At 55.3% G+C, this 19,197-nt stretch overlaps 1 protein-coding gene across 1 annotated transcript in view; it reads left to right on the top strand.

Moving 5' to 3' along the window:
* Positions 1-19,197, top strand: part of MAP3K14 (mitogen-activated protein kinase kinase kinase 14) — a 44,150-nt gene that overhangs the window by 22,656 nt on the left and 2,297 nt on the right. The window contains exons 2-14 of the mRNA XM_030295609.1: positions 1,361-1,633; positions 2,769-2,838; positions 4,446-4,656; positions 4,767-5,384; positions 6,569-6,706; positions 12,756-12,885; positions 13,072-13,203; positions 13,710-13,814; positions 15,470-15,633; positions 15,907-16,057; positions 16,988-17,362; positions 17,572-17,678; positions 18,109-18,253. Coding sequence (XP_030151469.1) covers positions 1,381-1,633; positions 2,769-2,838; positions 4,446-4,656; positions 4,767-5,384; positions 6,569-6,706; positions 12,756-12,885; positions 13,072-13,203; positions 13,710-13,814; positions 15,470-15,633; positions 15,907-16,057; positions 16,988-17,362; positions 17,572-17,678; positions 18,109-18,253 — 2,599 coding nt within the window. The 5' untranslated portion in view covers positions 1,361-1,380. The remainder of the gene's footprint in view (positions 1-1,360; positions 1,634-2,768; positions 2,839-4,445; positions 4,657-4,766; positions 5,385-6,568; positions 6,707-12,755; positions 12,886-13,071; positions 13,204-13,709; positions 13,815-15,469; positions 15,634-15,906; positions 16,058-16,987; positions 17,363-17,571; positions 17,679-18,108; positions 18,254-19,197) is intronic.

The following is a 19,197-nucleotide window of genomic DNA, read 5'->3' as shown; positions in this document are numbered from 1 at the left end:
GTGGAGCTGGTTCAGTGCTTTGTGGCCATTGCAGGGAGGCAGACTCCAGAGGAAGAGGGCTTCGGCCTTGAGATGCCCAGCCCCCCACCGTCCCATGTCAGCTTCTAGCCACCCAGGGCAAAGGGCCAGCGGTGTAGAGGTTCGCCTTCACACGGCCTGCCTTTCTGCCCCACGAGCACATGGAGGCGTGTTCCGGAATGAGTGCACTTACAGCAGGGAGCACTCCCATCTGTTAGCAACGGCTTTAGACCAACCTGCCAGCAGAGAGCACTTAATTAAAAACCTGTCTGAATGTGATGCCTTCTCAGGCTTGGTCTAAAGCAAGTCATGACCCAGGAGGGAACTACGCTTTGGGAGTCCACAGTCCTAGTCTTTAAAAAGGTTCCCAGATGGGAGCAATCCCAGATCGGTGCAGATCTCTTTCCTGACAGTTCTAGTCCACGTGCCGTTTGCACAGATTGCCTCAGCGCCGGGCTCCCACCCCCTTGGGGCTTCCAGGGAACACACAGGGCCGCTGGAGAGAGAGCCCAGAGAGTTGAAGCCCTGTGCTTTGTCTTCAGATTTCTAGAGGTACAGGTTGGTGTTGGGGGCTCTAATACAAATTCCACTACTAATGTTGCCTGGAAGAATGAGGATACGTAGGTTGTCGGCAAATGAGTATTACAGATGGAGGCATGGCAGTTCCTTCTGGAAGGCCACAGACAGATGTGTCCTGGGAAAGGAGTCGAGTGCAGGCGCTGTCATTTGCATGCTGATTTTTAGACTTTGTAACATTTCGTGTGTGTGTGTGTGTGTGTGTGTGAGATGTATATATGCACACATAAAGCTATATATACACACACACATACATTTATCTACCTCCTGCAAGAGAACAAAAACTTGATTCTCCCCATTTGGAAAAGAGCCATCGTGGCCAGTGTAGACATGTCCTCTAAGAAGGCAAGGTTTGTGTAGAGTCAGTGGGGTAACTGGCAGTTTTGGAGTATGGAATGTACCACCGTGTTCTGAGGGAGCAAAATTCACCATAAAATGAACCACAGAAAACGATTCGGCCAGTATTTGTAAAAGCAAGAATGAACCAATCCCAGATGTCGGTGCCGTGGTGGTTCTGGAGGAAGTGGGCTGGAATCCTCCTTGTGGACGGAGTGGGGGAGTCTGTTTGTGGTGGTGTGCTGACAGGACCGGGGGTGGGGGCCTGTGCCACAAGGAACAAGAAAGGTTGACTCCTTCGTCACTTGGGCTGTTTGGAAGGTAAATGTATGAGGCAGAGAGCCTTTCCCCCTGCTTTTCTCCTCCCACCCAGCCTGGCCCGGGGCCCTGTGGGATCCGAGAGTGACCTGCTCTGCGTCTGGTCCCTCAGGGCGAGCGTGAGCCTGGGAGATGGCAGTGATGGAAATGGCCTGCCCAGGCGCCCCTGGTTCGGCGGCCGGGCAGAAGGAGCTCGCCAAGGCCAAGGAGAAGACACAGGCGATGGGCAAGAAGCAAAACCCCGCTAACAAGCTCGAGGCCGTAGAGAAGAGCCCTGTGTTCTGCGGGAAGTGGGATATCCTGAACGACGTGATCACCAAAGGCACAGCCAAGGAAGGCTCCGAGGGAGGACTGGCCGCCATCTCCATCATCGCGCAGGCCGAATGTAAGGGCCCGGGCTGGGGACAGAGAGGGCAGGTGGGCGGGCCTACAGGTGGGCACGGTCCCTGTGCCAGGGTGGCACGGCGCAGGGGTGGGAGGTCAGGGCAGCGGCTCTCTGAGATTTTCACAAGACACAGCCTGGGGGGTAGGCCAAGAATGAGTCGAAGCAGGAGCCGTAACAGTGCCGGGGAACAGAGCACAGAAGGGAGGAGTGGCGCAGGGAGGCGTTTGCCCGTCACGACCGGAGCAGGGGAAGAGAGCTGGGAGGCTTCACAGGTCCTAGGGCTCTTGGCAGGATCGTCTGGCAGGCCATTAGCCTTGTGCTGTGACCTTGGGCAGCCTGAGCATCTCTGGAGAGGCCCCAGACAGGAAAGGCCAGGTCTCCTGGAAAGCCCCTCTGGGGCCTATAGGCCCTTCACCACCTTCCATGCTGAGGTGGCCCCACCCTAGAGAATGAACACCTGCTCTTGGGCCTGCTGAGCCAGTTGAGGGGACATAGGCCACTCCAGGGCGGGGCCTGGTCTGGTCCTTTCTGCTTCCACCCAAGATACTTCAAAATGACTCTGCCTGGTGACTGCCACCAGAGCCTGAGAAACCCCCAGGTGCCTGGGTGAGGCCAGAAGCCCTCCTCTCTCTCTCCCCTGCCCTCCAAGAGGCTTTCTCGGGGGAGAGCCCGGCAGCTCGTGGTGGCATTTTCCCACCTATACACATCTTGCCCTGAGTTCCGCTTCCTTCTGGCTGGTTTTTGAGAAGCGATGAGAGAATACAAATTAAAATGGAGTGAGCGAGATGCCCGTGGTCATAATACACGCATTTACACACATAACAGACGTCCACAAGAGCTGATACTTACTGAACTGTTACTACGTGCCCGGCACTCTGTTGGGTGTGTTATGTGTTATATAGATCATCTCAGTTAAGGGCCACGGTGAAGTGAGGTGGGCACCCTTATCACCCCCTATTATCAGCATGCTCTTTGCTCTTGTTGGCAGGGGGGGTGGGCCAGCAGGCAGGTGGCGAGGCCGAGGCACGGCAGCCCAAGAGGGTATCTGTAAAATGTCTGTCTCCTCAGTGCCGAGTCCCTCTTCTTCCGCTCCTCCTTTCTGCCTGTCCAACCTCTCTTTTCCTTGACTCACAAGGTGAGAACAGCCAAGAGTTCAGCCCTACCTTTTCAGAGCGGATTTTCATCGCCGGGTCCAAACAGTACAGGTAAGGAGGCCAGCTTGCATGGGGCCCAGGGAACTGAAACCGCATCATCCCTCCTCCCCCAGCTGCTCGCTCAGGCCGCTCCCAAGTGACCCCTGGCTCCCTCCTCCAGCACCTGTGGTTCAGCTCTTGGAGCCCGCCCAGGTTTTCCTGGCTGAACCGCTCTGTCAGCCAAAGAAGCTTTTCAAAAGCTTTTCATGGCGTGTGGATGACTGCCTCTGGGTCCCATCAGCTTGACGTTTTATTTTTATTCTCCTCGGAGTCCTTGCTGCTCCCCCTCGTTTCCCATCAATAGGGAGGGTGCTGGGAACAGGAGTCTTTTTCCCACTGGTGCGTGACCATGAGTGCAGGCGCCGAGGGGCCGCTCGAACTATGAGAGAAACCTGCTGGTGTCTTTTCCCCTTCGAGACACACCCAAGGAGGGATGAAGGTTTGGGATCAGAAAGGGACCGACGGATTCACAGCTGGGGGGCCCCGTGGAAAGGAGGCTAGAAGGGGGCTCAGTCTGCTCCCCGGGCTCCCCATCCCCAAAGATGGTTTTTGGCCAACTGCAGGTTGAACCTGGAAAACAGTTCCCTCCTCTACCAACAGACGGACTTTTTTATCATGGGGATTTGGAAAGCGTTCGTGATGAAAAGGTTGTGGGGAAGGCTGCTGCTTTTGCACCAGGAAATGTTCAGTGTTTGATCCGATTCCTTATGCCGCCCCAGATGCCTTTCGGCCCAGAGTAGGGGGTTTCTGATGGGCCCATTTCTTTCAGGTGCCTGGGAGAAGCCCATAGGCCTCTAGCAGTCCCCCCCACCCCACCCCCCACCCAAGACTGGTGTGAGTCTGCCTCCTTTGCGGGGGGCAGAAGATGAGGCCATTTGGGGGGGGGGGCAGCTAAGGTTGCGGCTTTTTCAGACACTATTCTGTGGCCAATGCCTTAATGCCTGGCAGGGGGAAAGCCAGCTTGGATCCATGGTGGTAGTGAGCCTGTAGGCTGTCGGAGGAGGGGAGGCTCCCCTGATACCAGGCATCAGCCCAGCCACGGTGTCTGTTTATACAGCAACTTACATTCCCAGAAACCAGGTATCTCCAGGAACCAGTGCCGGGGGGTTGGTGCCCAAACTCAACCGTCCCTCCGTCCAGAGGCAACAGAAACAGACTGTTGTCAGAGCTGAGAATGCCCGCTGGGGAGTGTGGCCCTCCTAGCCACACGCCCCCCGACCCCGGGACCTCTCCAGGGGCAGCCCACCCTGGAGAGCGGTGAGAGAACCTCACGTCCTCCCATTCCCGGCCCCCCCCCAGAGAGCCGTGTGCACCCCATCACGGTAGTAATAGCTGCTGTCTATCGGAAGCTTGCCTTGGGATCAGGCGCCGAGGTAGGCTTTCTAAATGAGCGGTTTCCTTTAAACCTCATCTTCCTCTGCATGGCAGGAAATCCTACACCCATTTTATAAATGAGAAAATGGAGGCTCCTTGGGGCTTAGGAACTCACCCACGTTCACACAAGGACTCCCTGGGCTGGGATCTGAGCTCAGGTCTCCACGACTCTAACTGCAGTTACCCGAGCTGTTCCGCCTTCCTGCCTCCTCACACTCGACGTGCGTATCCGTCCCTTTTGACAGCCAGTCCGAGAGTCTCGATCAGATCCCCAACAATGTGGCCCACGCAACCGAGGGCAAAATGGCCCGTGTGTGTTGGAAGGGGAAGCGTCGCAGCAAAGCCCAGAAGAAACGCAAGAAGAAGAGCTCCAAGTCCCTGGCTCAGGCGGGAGCGGCCTTGGCCAAACCCCTCCCCAGAACCCCGGAGCAGGAGAGCTGCACTGTCCCCGTGCAGGTGAGCCCCGCCAGCGCCCCCCAGACCCCAGGCTCGTGGGGCCTTCGGGACGGTGCCCGTGCCTCAGCCTGGCCCTGTGTATGTACTACCACCTGTGTTTTCCCCCACAGGAGGATGAGTCCCCACTGGGCCCCCCATATGTGAGGAACGCCCTCCAGTTCACCAAACCTCTGAAGGAGCCGGGCCTCGGCCAACTCTGTTTCAAGAAGCTCGAGGAGGGCCTGCGGCCGGCACTGCCTCGATCAGAACTCCACAAACTGATCAGCCCCTTGCAATGTCTAAATCACGTGTGGAAACTCCACCACCCCCAGGATCTAGGCCCCCTGCCCCAGCCCGCTCACCCCTTCCCCTACAGCAGACTGCCCCATCCCTTCCCGTTCCACCCTCTCCAGCCCTGGAAACCTCACCCCTTAGAGTCCTTCTTCCTAGACAAACTGGCCTGTATAGACAGCCAGCAGCCCCTGTCCGGCCCCCACCTGGGCAAACTGGCCTGTGTGGACGGTCAGAAGCCTGTGCCCGGCCCACACCTGGAGCCCGGGTGCCCATCCCGGGGCCCGTATGACAAGTTTTCTGTGGAGGAGTACATGGTACATGCCCTGCAAGGCAGTGTGAGCTCAGGCCAGGCCCACAGCCTGGCCAGCCTGGCCAAGACCTGGTCGGCAGGAGGTTTCAAGCCCCAGAAGCCCAGCCCTGAAACGATGGACAGCGAGGGGGTCCTGCTTACAGAGGTAAGCCATCCCCCAAACACAGGTACATGTACCACCGGCTCTGGGGCCCAGAGCAGCAGCCGGCCGTCAGGCGGGACCTGTTCTGGGGGGGGGGGGGGGGGCGAAGCATCACTGGAAACCTGCCAGACCCTTTTTACTTCCCACCTTTGCGGGGAGTCGGGGCGGGGGGGGAGTGGGGCGGGGCATAGTCTTCACTCTGTATCGAAGTATCTGTATCGTCATCAGATAGTCGGAAAGTGCTCATCCCTGGCAAGAGGCGGTATCCCCTGCTCCACCTCCAGATCATTCTTCAGGCTTTTTAGATATTTCTGCTTTGAGTTCTTCTGAAGTTATTGCCGAACTTATTAAGTTATTGCTGAAGAGTGTGTGTGTGTGTGTGTAGTGTGTGTTGAATGATACACATACTGAGAAAGAGGAATAAGCAAGCATCAACTGCACATGTTCCCTCCTGACCCCTGCTATGAAAGGCGAGGATTTTGACCATCTGCATATCCCCCTGGCCTTCCTCTTTCCCTCCAGTGCTCTGCTGGAGAGCTTTATAACTCTAAGATGATTTTACCAGACTTCAATTTCTGGGGTTTATTCCATCCATCTTTGACATGATCCCTTGTCCCCCACCCCTCTTCATGGTCCCTTCCCTTTCTTCTACCTTATAGCTTCGGAGCTATACTTTTGGTCATGGTTGTTGATAGTTCCATTTTTTTAAAGTTTGATTTATTTATTTTGAGAGAGGGGTTGGGGGCCGGGGGTGGGGCAGAGAGAGAGGAGAGAGAATCCCATGCAGGCTCCGCCCTATCAGTGCAGAGCCCCGTGCGGGGCTCAAACCCATGACCTGAGCCAAAGTCAAGAGTCAGATGCTTAACCGGCTGAGCCTCCCAGGCGCCCCGACAATTCCATTTGTGTCCCACAACCGCAAGTCTGGGGAGAAGGATCTTTCGCCACAAGGGTCGGCTTAGCTTGGGCAGCCGGCGAGGCTGTCCACTGCCTTCACTTTTTTCCTGTAACTCCCTCTGGTCCTGCCCCTGCAGAGCCCTGCCTCAGACCCGGGGGTGTCTTTGGTGGTGAGGGCTCTGCCCCAGCAGCCTGGCAAGGACGACCAGCCAGAGAGCCTTCCTCACTGTAACCCTTCGTCCCGCCCGCTGCCCTGGTCACTGAAACTGGCTTCTGTCTCCTGCCAACCCCAGAAACTCAAGCCGGTGGATTATGAGTACCGAGAGGAGGTCCACTGGGCCACGCGCCAGCCCTGCCTGGGCAGAGGCTCCTTCGGAGAGGTGCACAGGATGCAGGACAAGCAGACTGGCTTCCAGTGTGCGGTCAAAAAGGTAGGCCCGAAAGAAAAAGGTGCGCCTGGGCTCCGGGGGCTGCAGAGGGAAGCCAGGCAGGTGGCCTGTTGTGTTCCTTCTGCTTTCTTTCAAGGGCAATCACAGGGCAGCCATGGCTCTGGCTTGTTAACAGAGCCTGGCTGTCGCTGGGCACCCTGGGGTCAGCTGGAGCCGGAAGGGAGCAGTCTCGGTCACATGTCCCGGCCTGGGAGCTGCACTTGGTGTGCGTGTGTCAGATGGAGTATGCAAGTGTGCACGCGTCCTGGGCCACTCCTGATGCCGGGGCCCTTAGGGGCAAGTCCAAACCTGGAAGGTGTTGGCTCGTCGTGCAATTCGTGTTGAGCTGAAACCCCTAAACCACATAGTGGGGCTGCTCACGCCTGGGCCAGAAGGTAAAAACCACCACAACAATAACCTGCCCCTAACGGGTGCCTCTTGGACGAGGCCATGCGCTTGGGACGTCAGATCTGATTTCGGTTTGGGCTCTGCCTCCTGCTGGCGGGAATAATAGGTCCTGGGAGGTGGACCTTATGAGGAAATGAGACTTAGCAAGAGACCCAGGCTTGGCTAGCTCCAGAGTCTGGCTACGATCCACTCTGTAGGAAGTGGGCAGGGGAAGAGACTCATGGTCCTGGGAATCGATGGGAGCAGGGGCGTGAATCGCCTCCCCTGCTCCCTCGTTTCACCAGGGTAGAACCGGGGACCGGAGAAGGTAGCGTGCCTTGTCTAGAACCGTAGAGCTGGGCCTGGAACTGAGGCCTCCTTGTGACGCAGCAGAACACAGACCTTGGTGCTGGCTCTTGCTCCCCTTCAGGTGTCTTTTCTCCTACCCCCACCCTCAGTTCACCTTGACTGGAAGCCACCTTGTCCTCGGCCCAAACTCAGCCTCAGAGCTAGCGCCCAGGACCGCAAGAGGCTGAAATGAGAAACGTTTCGAGGGGCCGTTTTCTTGGCCCGTGACAAAAGGAAATAAGCTAGCTCCCCGGTAGACCTTGTTTTCAAGCAGGTCTTGTCAGGGACCCTCTGCTCCCCCCAAAGGGAAGAGGACCAAAGGCACGCTCAGCCCCGCGGCTGCTTGTGGCTTTCAGCGGTGAGGACGCAAATTGTGATGTGAATACCCTGAATACCCTGGCTTCCTTGGCTTGTAGGTGGGCCGGGATGTTACAGTTGGAGAGCTTGGGCCCCCGGGTGATGGGCTGAGAGGGGGACTATCCGTAGGTATTACCCCAAACTTCAGACACACTGTGTCAACGGAGCGGGCCCCACCCCCGCCTCCCCCCGCCGGCCCAGGCACGTGCTGAGTGCCCGCCAGCGTGGGCCGGCATTTCCCACTGGGTGCCAAGGCCATGTGCCCTCCCCGGGCCATCGGAGAAGGCTCAGCTGTCCCTCCTGAAGGCTGGGTGGGAGGAGAGCGAGAGTATGAAGTGTCCTGGAGTCCAGTGCCCAGCGCTAGGGGAGCTTAGTCACTGGGCTTCTCAGCTGTCGCCCTGCTGAGGTTCTCCGGGGTCCCAGGCAACAAGGAAAACATCCCTGATATAGTAGAAGACAGATACTCCATTTCTCACCTCCCCAAGGCAGGCGGAAAAGCTCCAAGCACAACGAGTAGGCTCCCCAGGGCCAGAACTGGCCGCTTCCAGAATCTGCCTCCCCGACCCAAGAGCTCAGTGGGGTGGCTTTGGGGCCGCCCACACAGCTGCCATCGGGTGGGCAGACAGCCCCTCCTTTTTCTCCTTTTTCTGGGGTGGGGGGGCGGGATGTAGAGCAGGCACTGGGGGAGGGGGCAGGGATCAGAGGTCAGAGCGGGTCTGTGCACTCTCCAGTGTTCCCTGAGGAAGATCCAGCATGTGGAACAACAGCACTTCCTTGGTCCTCCTTCTAGAACATCCATGGCCTCGGGTCAGATGCTGACTGGTCACAAGTCCAGGGTTTAACGCACGGGGGTCTGTTCACTTTGTTAAGGCCTTGTTTGATCTTTTAATGGCAAATAAACACAGGCTCATTATAGAAGATTTCAAAGGATACCCCAAAACACAAAAGTCCTTGTTGCCCAATCCCGTTCGCAGAGGCAGCTGCCCTTTGACATCTTTTTAGACTTTTTATGCATACATAAACATGTAGTTGCTTTTATTAAAACGAGACTACTCTAGAGGCTGTCCTGTGCCATATGTTCCATGTGATCGCATATCGTGGACACAGTTCCTTATTGGTACATCCATGTCTCTCTAGTGCTTTTTATCAGCCGACGTGGAAGTTTGTATCCTCACCAGTGGATGAATTTATAGAACGTGTGAACTCCTGGAACTTTGTTCAATGGTGTATCTGTGTGTGGCACACACATTTTGGATGGGGAAGCATCCGTTATCATGTATCAGGTGTTAAAGACGTCTGTGGCCCAAAGAGGGTTAAGAACCATTCATTTAAGAACATCTGGCTCCTGCATGGAGTTCTGGGAGCCTCCTTTTGACTCTGCCTCCGATCGGGTTAGTGTGGCCTTGGCCCAACCCAGCCGTTACCAAGCACCTGGTCTGTGCCAGATACGGCGCCAGGGGCTAGAGGCAAAGCTGCGGAATCCACACCCCCGGAAAGGCTTGGCGACGTTGTAATGGGGGATGGACATTTACATGGCATAAAGGTGGTAGAAAGCAGCCGTCAGCAAGGTACACCAGTGAGGGCAGCCTGGACGAGCGCTGAGAAGGGGATCTAGGACTGAGGGGAGAGTATCTCCATGGCGACGAGGAAATGGGGGGACCCCTCTGTTTATTTGACTACTGTGCGCCCAGTACTGTGAGTTACTTTTCACGTATCTTACGTTCCCGGGATCTTTAAAAGAATTTACAGAATTGCTATTTTCCGCGTTTTTACTGATGAAATAAAATGGATACAGATACTGACCAAGAGGGAGAGTTTTAAGAAAGAAAAGTCAATCCCCAGTGTCAGCATGCAGGCAGTTAAGCGGGGGAAGTGGCTTGTGGACTTGGCAGTCAGGGGATTGCTGACTGCGCTCCCACCTACACGCTCCCGAATGTACGTGAGAACGTCCTGGATGTAAGAGCTGATACTCCTGGGAAGGCCTTCGGTGAGGCGGGGCAGCTGGCATCCCAGAGTCAGGCTTCCCCAACCAAAACCCCACCTCTGAGACTTCCTACCAGTGACCTTGGGCAAGTTATTTGTCCAGACTCTAGCTTCCTCATCTGTAAATTGGAGATAATGAGAATACCACCCCATAGGCTATTGTAAGATGTAAATAACGAATGCTCATAAAGTGCTTAGAATGGTGCCTCGCATGTGTTCAGTGGGCAGTGAATATTAGTTTTCGTGAACACCCTCACCATAGTCCAGCCCCTTGCTTTAACAGATGAGGACCCTGAGGTCCAGGGAGGAGAGGTGGGCCAGCTGGGCGGCCGTGTGCTTTCTCTCCAGCTGCGCCGCTTGGGACTGCCCTTTCTGCTTGCTCTCCCTGGGGCTGGCACAGACTTCTAAATCACCTTGTGTTTTGGAGTGTCCCCTCTGACCCGCCCCCACCCGGGTCTGGGTGAGAATTGAAAAAAAAATTTTTTTAAGATTTTCATTTTTATTTTTTTTTATTTTTTTTTAATGTTTATTTTTGAGAGAGAGACACAGACATAGTGTGAGCAGGGAAGGGGCAGAGAGAGAGAGAGAGAGAGAGAGGGAGACTTGGAATCTGAAGCGGACTCCAGGCTCTGAGCTGTCAGCACAGAGCCCAAGGCAGGGCTCACAAACCGTGAGATCATGACCTGAGCCAAAGTCAGACACTTAACCGACTGAGCCACCCAGGCGCCCCCTAAAGATTTTTATTTTTAAGTAATTTCTACACCTAGTGTGGCTTGAACTTACAACTCTGAGATCAAGAGTCATGGGCTCTACTGACTGAGCCAGCCAGGTGCCCCTGGGTGAGAATGTTCTCAACATTACTGGAATACTCCAGAGGACTTATGGATTTCTTAAAAGTTAGGGCAGAGGTTCCCAGCCTTTCTCGGTTTGCAGCCCTTAGTATCAGTAATTTTTCATGACACCCCAGGCCAAAACAAATACCTAAAAGTTCCATTTATTAAAGTAATTAGGTCAAATAATAGTGTTTTTCCTAACAACTTAGTAGTTATTTGAATAACAATACACATAAGTTGAAAGGAAATTTCCTTCTGTTCTTAATCATAACTACTAACGGGATGTATGCCTCGTTGGGCACTGCACAACTTCTCAAAATTTTGAAATCAGATCAGACATCCTCAGCTTCATATCCTGCTTCCTATCCCCCCCTCAAAGTACTTGTATCCCCGCAAGCTCCAAAAGCCTAGCTTCGTAAAGATACATGGAAAGAATGGAGCGCAAGCTAATGTCGAAACTGAACTATCTTGAGGGAGTAATTTACGCGGTGTCCCACAGATAACCATCATCCCTGCTCCCCTCAAAAGTAAAACATCTCGGGGGCGCCTGGGTGGCCCAGTCGGTGAAGTGTCCGACTCTTGGTTTCGGCTCAGATCATGAGCTCACGGTTTCGTGAGTTCAAGCCCCATCTGGCTCTGCGCTGGCAGCGTGGAGCCTGCTTCGGAGGATTCTCTGCCCCTCTCCCCCTCGTGCTCTCTCTGTCTCTCTCAAAATAAATAAACTAGAAAGAAAAGAAAGAAAGAAAGAAAGAAAGAAAGACAAAGAAAAAGAAAGAAAGAAAGAAAGAAAAAGAAAAAGAAAGAAAGAAAAACATCCTGCAGCACCCTGCCAAGTCCTCTGGGGTGCCCCAAACTGCTTCAGCTCCGTTTGGGAGCCCGAGAGTTAAAGACCTTTGCTAGTACGAGTCCTGATGGTGAATTCATTCCAACTCAGGTTCAGAGCTGGAAACGCTGACAAAGAGTCAAAATTTCTGCAAGTTGATTAACCAGACCAGATACTCTGTAACCAGAAGAGAGACATTTTCCACTGATAGGCAAAAGTCCAAAAGCCCCACATCGTCAGGGCTCCTGCCAAGTCAGCATGTCTCCAAGCCAGACTGCCAGGTCCTGAGTGATTTCTTCCAGGCTGGTTTTGTTGCCACCGGCGCCCCCTGGTGGTACCTGTTAAGACTAACAGGAGAACCAGCGGCAACCGGAAAGGAGAGGACAAGTGTCTGTTAGGACTTCTAAGTGTTTAATAAGTTGCTCTTATATGAGCTGGAGGGAGGAAGGGGGCAGCTAACATTTCCTGAGCACCCGCTGGTTGCGAGGCCTAGCGCTGGGTTATCATCCCTCCAAATCCTCACTCTACGCGGGAGCAGATGCCACTGTCATCACCATTTGCACATGGAAACACAGCTTAAGGGACACACTCTACCTTTGGAAATGGCCAAGCCAGAGTCTCAGTCTAGGATGATTGTGTCCTAGGCCTGTTTCTTCCCTCCTTGCTGTGCTCATCCCTACACAAAGGAGTGGGTGGTCCCTATGGGAGGGACCTTGGCCAAACCCCTCCCGTTAGAAGCCTCCTTTTGCCCAGATCCCGGGGAAACAGCTGCAAACAGAATAAACAGGCACTGCTCCGTCTACATGGGCACTTTAGCCTTCAGGGGAAAGACAAATAATTACGAGCTGAGAAAAGTGCTGAGGATCCAGAGGCACTGACAGAGCCAGGATCCTTGGCTGCCATCGGCTCTGGCTACAGATAAGATGGAAACCCAGCCTCTGAAGAGTAGACGTGGATGTTGATAAACAGAAGGTCTCATGTCCTCGAAATGGCCCAGACATTTGGGCTGGGGCAAAAAAAAAGTTCTGTGTTTGGCAGATTTGAGGGTGGGAGCGTGCCAGGAGCCTGGATAAGGGCTGTAGTCTTTGTGATTCCGTGTATTTCCACACACATCAGCAGTGCAGAATTTTAACCAAGCACTGGATGTTGAACCTGACCCCCCAGGGTATACAGTTTAGTCTCTGTGGCTCCAGTAGGCCCACCAGGGCCCTGCCTGGCCTCAGAATCGTCACTGGGAACATCAGCAGTCTCTGTGCAGGGGCACTGGGGAACCAGCCCTTGTCCCTCACCCTGACTCACAGCTACCTCTGCGCCCTGCCAGGTGCGCATCGAAGTGTTTCGGGCAGAGGAGTTGATGGCATGTGCAGGATTGACCTCACCCAGAATCGTCCCTCTGTATGGAGCTGTGAAGGAAGGTCCTTGGGTCAACATCTTCATGGAACTCTTAGAAGGTAAGGAGCCAGGTTCAGAGCCAAGGGTTGACCTTGGTCCCCAGTTATTCCATTTTTAATCTCTTGACCCTGCGACATCAGCCGGAAAGGCCTACTTTCCACCACCTGCCCTTTGAAGGCCTTTGCCCGTGGCCTGCTTGCAGGCCTGGAAATGCACCATGTAAAGACTGGCCGTTGGTCTCCTAGGTGGCTCGCTGGGCCAGCTCATAAAGCAGAAGGGCTGTCTGCCGGAGGACCGGGCCCTTTACTACCTAGGCCAGGCTCTGGAAGGGCTGGAGTACCTTCACACCCGAAGGATTCTGCACGGAGATATCAAAGGTGAGGCTTGTGCCCCCACCGCCCTGGTCCCCAGCGGCCTCCTCCTTCCTTACCTCAACCTGCCTGACCTCCTCCCAGATCTTCTGGGCCTGCCTGACCGTCCCCAGTGGCAGGTCCCACGTCAGGCTGGCAGGGCTGTGCTGGCAGGAGGGGGAAGTGTGTTCCCCAGGCCCTTAGCCCGGCACCCTAGTTGCCAGTGGGCAGTGCCTGCAGAGAACTGCAGATGGAGTTCCTAAGCACTGGTGACCACTGGGGGAGGGTGGGGGCAGCAGAGCTGAGTGGCAGTGTCCCAAGAGTAAACTGTCCCCAGACCTCAGAGATCCGCCTGCTGCCTGCCTCTAGCCCGAACTGATAAACCTCCTCCCTTCCTTATGACTAATAAAACTAATCAGAAGCAGGCAGCTGTCATGTAGGGTCAGCCAGAAACTGCCTCCCTGGAGGTCCAGATGGGGCTGGGGCCTGGAGTGACTCACCTGTTCCTCTTCTTCTCTGGGGTGGCCTGGCAGCTGACAATGTGCTCCTGTCCAGCGATGGGAGCCGTGCAGCCCTCTGTGACTTCGGCCATGCTGTGTGCCTTCAACCCGATGGCCTGGGGAAGTCCTTGCTCACGGGTAAGCCCCGCCTCCTGCCTCCCTCCCCCACGATGACAGTCACCACTAGCCTTCACGAAGCATTAGCCTTCTCCTGTGCTTTCTGTAATAGCAGTCAGAGGTGTGAACCCTTTTTGTCCACAGTATTTCAGCCCATCAACAACCCTAGGTTAGCAGAAAGCTTTTGTTACGCTTAAATGCAAGAATGAGTATCAGGTCCTCGTTTCTGATATTCCTGCTACACAGAGAAGGGAACGGAAAGGCTGGCCGCCTCTCATCCAGCCTTTTCTGGGTGGCTCGGCTCCCAGCCTGTGGCCTCAGCCGTCCTGGGCCTCTGAGCAGTTTCTGGAAGCACAACACCAGGGCTGACCAAGAGGCCTGGGCTCTGTAGCTGGAGAAGCATCTGTTTTTAACTTAAATCTTCTGATTAGTAAAATAATCCACATCCATTGTGACATATTTAGCAACTACAGAGTGAAGTGGTGTAGAAGAGGAGGGAAAAAGGAGCTACCCTGTTCCTCTTGCCCAGAGACATAATCACAAACATTGTAGATCACTCCTTCCATCTCCTTTTTTTCTTCCTGTACCTCGTTAAGGCCATTATAACACAATTCTGCTCTTTTTTCATTTATAGCGTTCTGCATAAGGTTATTTCCTCTTGACCAAAGGAAAATCAACCTCTTATTTATTTATTGAGAGAGAGAGAGAGAGAGAGCAGGGAAAGGGCAGAGGGAGAGAATCCCAAGCAGGCTCCACAGTGTCAGCACAGAGCCCCATGTGGGGCTCAAACCCACGAACTGCAAGATCATGACCTGAGCCGAAACCATGAGTCAGACGCCCAACCGAGCCACCCCGGCACCCTAGGCAAAAACCTTTTAGAAGTGATTCTCTGACAGGGCACCTGTGTGGCTCTCAGTTAAGTGCCAGACTTCGGCTCCGGTCATGATCTCATGGTTTGTGGGTGCCAGCCCCGTGTCAGGCTGTGTGCTGACAGCTCAGCGCCTGGGGCCTGCTTCAGATTCTGTGTCTCCCTCTCTCTCTCTGCCCCTCCTCTGCTCACCCTCTCTCTCTCAAAAATAAAAAGCATTAAAAATTTTTTTAAGTGATTCTCTATCATTAGAGGACTATCTTGGTCATTCTGAAGATGTATATTGAAAACAGACACCTGCCTGTATTATGAAAATAATTTCTTTTCTAAAATCTTTTGCAGAAAGTAGAACTAAGCTAAAATAAAAAATACAGATCACCAGAGTGGGGGAAACAACTTCCTATCTGGTATCGATCCTTCTAGTCTGCCTAGAAGTTTGTTTGGTTGTTTTTTTGTTTTTGTTTTTTTCACTTGCTAACATTGCAGGAACATCATAACCATTAATTAGTCTCCTGCCACATAATTTCGAACGCCCAGGCCCCTCCCCAGTGTTAAAAAGCACTCTAAGAGTTTGGGCCAATGGGTAGAGCCCATATTTTGGGTGATGCCTTCTTTGTGCCAGTCTCCAGGGGAGCCCCTGACTTAGCTCATCCCCGGCAGATTTGAGCTGGAGGCTTTCTCTCTACTCGAGGCCCGTTAACAGAGACAAATTCAAGGTATCCCGGGAATTGACTGGTGTGGTCACTGCCAAGGCTCTTGCCCCCCAGAGTTCACGGTTGGCTTTTCCGCCTCACCTCACCCCCCTCAGGGGACTACATCCCTGGCACAGAGACCCACATGGCTCCAGAGGTGGTGATGGGCAAGCCCTGTGACGCCAAGGTGGACGTGTGGAGCAGCTGCTGTATGATGCTTCACATGCTCAACGGCTGCCACCCTTGGACCCAGTACTTCAGAGGGCCACTGTGCCTCAAGGTCAGTGACAGCATGCGGGAGGGCCAGGAGGCCCACGGGCCCGGGGCTGCAGACTTGGGGCGGTCCCCATTTTGGCTGCTCTTCCGTGGCCGATGGGAACAGGAAGAGGCCTCATCGTAAACGTGGGAGCCTCACTAAAACACTTGCCACCCAGATCGGTGGGCCCAAGGGGACATCCCAGGTGAAGGATCTCCTTAGGTTCATGGCAGGTCAGCGCTGTCTTCCACTCGTACGCTGGGTGCTGGGAAGTGAGCGTTGCCTTCTGACCCACAGATTGCCAGCGAGCCGCCGCCTGTGAGGGAGATCCCACCGTCCTGTGCCCCTCTCACGGCCCAGGCCATCCAGGAGGGGCTAAGGAAAGAGCCTGGGCACCGCGCGTCTGCAGTGGAGCTGTGGAGGAAGGTCAGCCTGGCCCTGCAGCATGGTAAGAACCCCACACTGGCTGCAGGGGTGAGAGAGTCAACACGGCCCATACCGACCCAGCACCAAAGAGATTCTCGCTGGGACATGCCGGAGGGCCCGCACTGCAGGGTCGTTTGCAGGAGAGGAGTAGGCTCAGTGGCGGGTCCCTTGCTGGGAGACTGGAAAGGCCAGAGGCAAGGGTGGTGGGCAGGGTGGGCCCCATGGAGCACCACTCAGCAGTTAAAGCAACCCAGTGGCGCAGAGCAACCTGGCTGGATTTTGAAACCGTGGTGCGCTGGGCAAAAAGGAGACGGACAGAGCGAGGCCTAGAACACAATACCTTTTTTGTAAACGAGATATTGAAAAATAAAAACAACACACAGTTTGCAAGAACACGATCGAACCCAAAGTGACACAGCAAATAGAAGGTCACGGGGGGGGGGGGTGGGCGGTGCAGGGGAGAGGCAGTGGTTATGGGAATGAAAGGGGAATACATAAAACAGGAGAGAGATCCTGAATGCCCCCCCCCACAAAACATAGATGAACTGCCCCCCCCCCCCAGAGAAAGCGTGGAGTGTGGGGAAGAAGGGCTAAGAGAGATGGGGGCGGGGCGGGGCGGGTGGTCAAGGAGGCCAGCGTACATGGGAACTCAAAGTTGGTGTTACCTCGGAGCTGTTTTTAAATCTTTACCATTTACAAAGTCCTTCTCTGGAGCCAATTCTGGCATTTTTAAATTTGTGATGGTTACCTAGAAGGAAAATAGAATAAAAGACAGAAATACCATCCTGCTCCCACTGTGGGAGGCCGTCTTACGGAAGAGGCCGCCTCCGAGACCTCAGCGTCCCCTAGTGGGGCAAGGGCCCTCCGTCACTGCTTGCCTCCAGCCCTCTGCTCGGGAAGGGCCACCTGGCCGGGCCTGTTTCCACCTCACCGCCTGTGCTCTGTTTTGTAGTGGGAGGTCTGAGGAGCCCTTGGAGAGGAGAGTATAAAGAGCCAAGACAACCGCCGCCACACCAAGCCCATCCGCCGCCCAGCCAAGGCCACTCTCCCCGGACGCCACAGGCCCAGCCGAGGGAGCTCTCACCTGGGGCTCCGGGGCCCCAGCCAACCGAGGACACGACAGGCGGGGCCCCTAAGCTCCAGCCTCCTCTACCCCCAGAACCCCCAGAGCGGAACAAGTCTCCAAGCCTGAACTGGGGCAAGGAGGAGTCTGGAACATGGGAACCATTACCTCTGTCCTCCCTGGACCCGGCCCCTGCCAAAAGCCCCAGCTCGGTGGAGCGGAAGGCGACCTTCCCAGAACAGGAGCTGCAACAACTGGAAATAGGTATGGGCGGCCACGGCTGCGACCTCTGGGTCCCCGCGCACAGACCTGGGCCTCCCCCAAGGCCCGGGCTTCATCCCCTGCGCAGCCAGCGTGCGCTTTCTTCTAGGCCCTTCCCTCAGAGGTCAGCTCCTGCGGTCCGTGCAGCCCCACACACAGCTGGGCCGGGCCACTCCCGGTCTTCCACAGCCATCCTCTGCCTTCCTCTCCAGAACTGTTTCTGAACAGCCTGTCCCAGCCGTTTTCACTGGAGGAGCAGGAGCAGATTCTCTCGTGCCTCAGCGTCGACAGCCTCTCTCTGTCAGACGACAGCGAGAAGGTAAGCCGGCCGGGGACCCAGGGCCGGGGCACGGAGCTTTGTGTCCAGCTGGTGAAGGGGCTGTGTGCAAGCAGCGGCGAAGGGAGGCTGGTGGGGGGTCACCCCTTCCTTTTGGAAGGGCTCCCCACCGGGGCAGGGTGTCACGCTTGCTCAGGATGAGCCAATCCGTCTCCAACGCACCTGGGGAACTGGGGAACCGTTTGGCTACTCGCGATTGTGGGGATGGAGATTTGGGCTTGGGGCCCCCTAGAAGTACTCTTCACCCCCCACTCCAGACCCCAGCTTAGCCCCAAAAGTGCCCAGTGGGGCCACGCTCCAGCCCGGGACACGAGCGGTTCCTCGCCCCCGAGCCCTTCCGCCCCAAGCCCCATCAAGGCCACAGATGGTTCCCCAAGCCCAGGGGCCCGAGTTGTGCCCCCTCTTGTTTCAGAACCCGTCAAAGGCCTCTCAGAGCTCGCGGGACACCCTGAGTTCCGGTGTGCACTCATGGAGCAGCCAGGCAGAGGCTCGCAGCTCCAGCTGGAACATGGTGCTGGCACGGGGACGGCCCACCGACACTCCAAGCTATTTCAATGGTACACCCCAATACTTGCCTGCCCAGCTGCCCCCACAGCACCTGATCGGCCTGCGACGAGGGAGTCCGAGGCAGTTTATGTCCCCCTTCTCCTGGCGCAGCGGGGGAAGGGAGAGGAAGGCACCGGGCGCCCGGACTGGAGGAGCCTGGCCACGAAGTCGGTCTAGAGCAAAGGCCCTGATTGCCCCAGAGCCTTCCCTGGTGGGGCAGTCAGTGAAGGACCTGGCCCCTCATGGGTTGCCGATGGAGTTCTAGAAGGCCCCTACTGTGGGGCACAGAGCGGTCTCTCCTGGCCTAGCGTCAAGAAGTAAATAATGCCTTCCAAGGGGAACAGGAGGAACGAGGCCTTATGAGCATTTAAAAAAAATTTTTTTTTAATGTTTATTTATAATTTTTGAGAGAGAGAGAGAGAGAGAGCACAGGTGGCAGGGGGGCAGAGAGAGAGAGGGAGACACAGAATCCAAAGTAGGCTCCAGGCTCTGGGCTGTCGGCACAGAGCCCGACGTGGGGCTCGAACTCACGAACCGGGAGATCATGACCTGAGCCGAAGTCGGCCGCTTAACCGACTGAGCCACCCAGGTGCCCCGACCTCGTGAGCATTTTGATCGAGAACTCCGCAACAAGTTTGCTGGGATCCTCCTCTGGGATTTAAAGTCATTAAGACGAGAAAGAAAACATACATGGACTTGTTTTCAAGGGTGGCTGCATAGGCTATGTCGTGATTTTGATAGAACGAGGGTTTCATCAGCTCCCGCTCTTACCAGGGCCGGTGTGACACATGGCATCAAGCCCCCGTGGCCTGGCCGACGGCTGTCCCAACTGAGGGGACATTACAGCCTAAGTTGCCCACAATCTAATTTAAGAGTCTCTGTTTCCACTTCCTTTTTGCTTTGTGTGCAGGTTGGAATGCTAGTTCCCCATAAGAGCCAACCTTAGCTCTTTGCA

The sequence above is a fragment of the Lynx canadensis genome, chromosome E1 (assembly GCF_007474595.2).
Source record: "Lynx canadensis isolate LIC74 chromosome E1, mLynCan4.pri.v2, whole genome shotgun sequence".
Lineage (NCBI taxonomy): Eukaryota > Metazoa > Chordata > Mammalia > Carnivora > Felidae > Lynx > Lynx canadensis.
The sequence above is the reverse complement of the archived record's forward strand: the minus strand, read 5'-3'. Positions and strand labels throughout refer to the sequence as shown.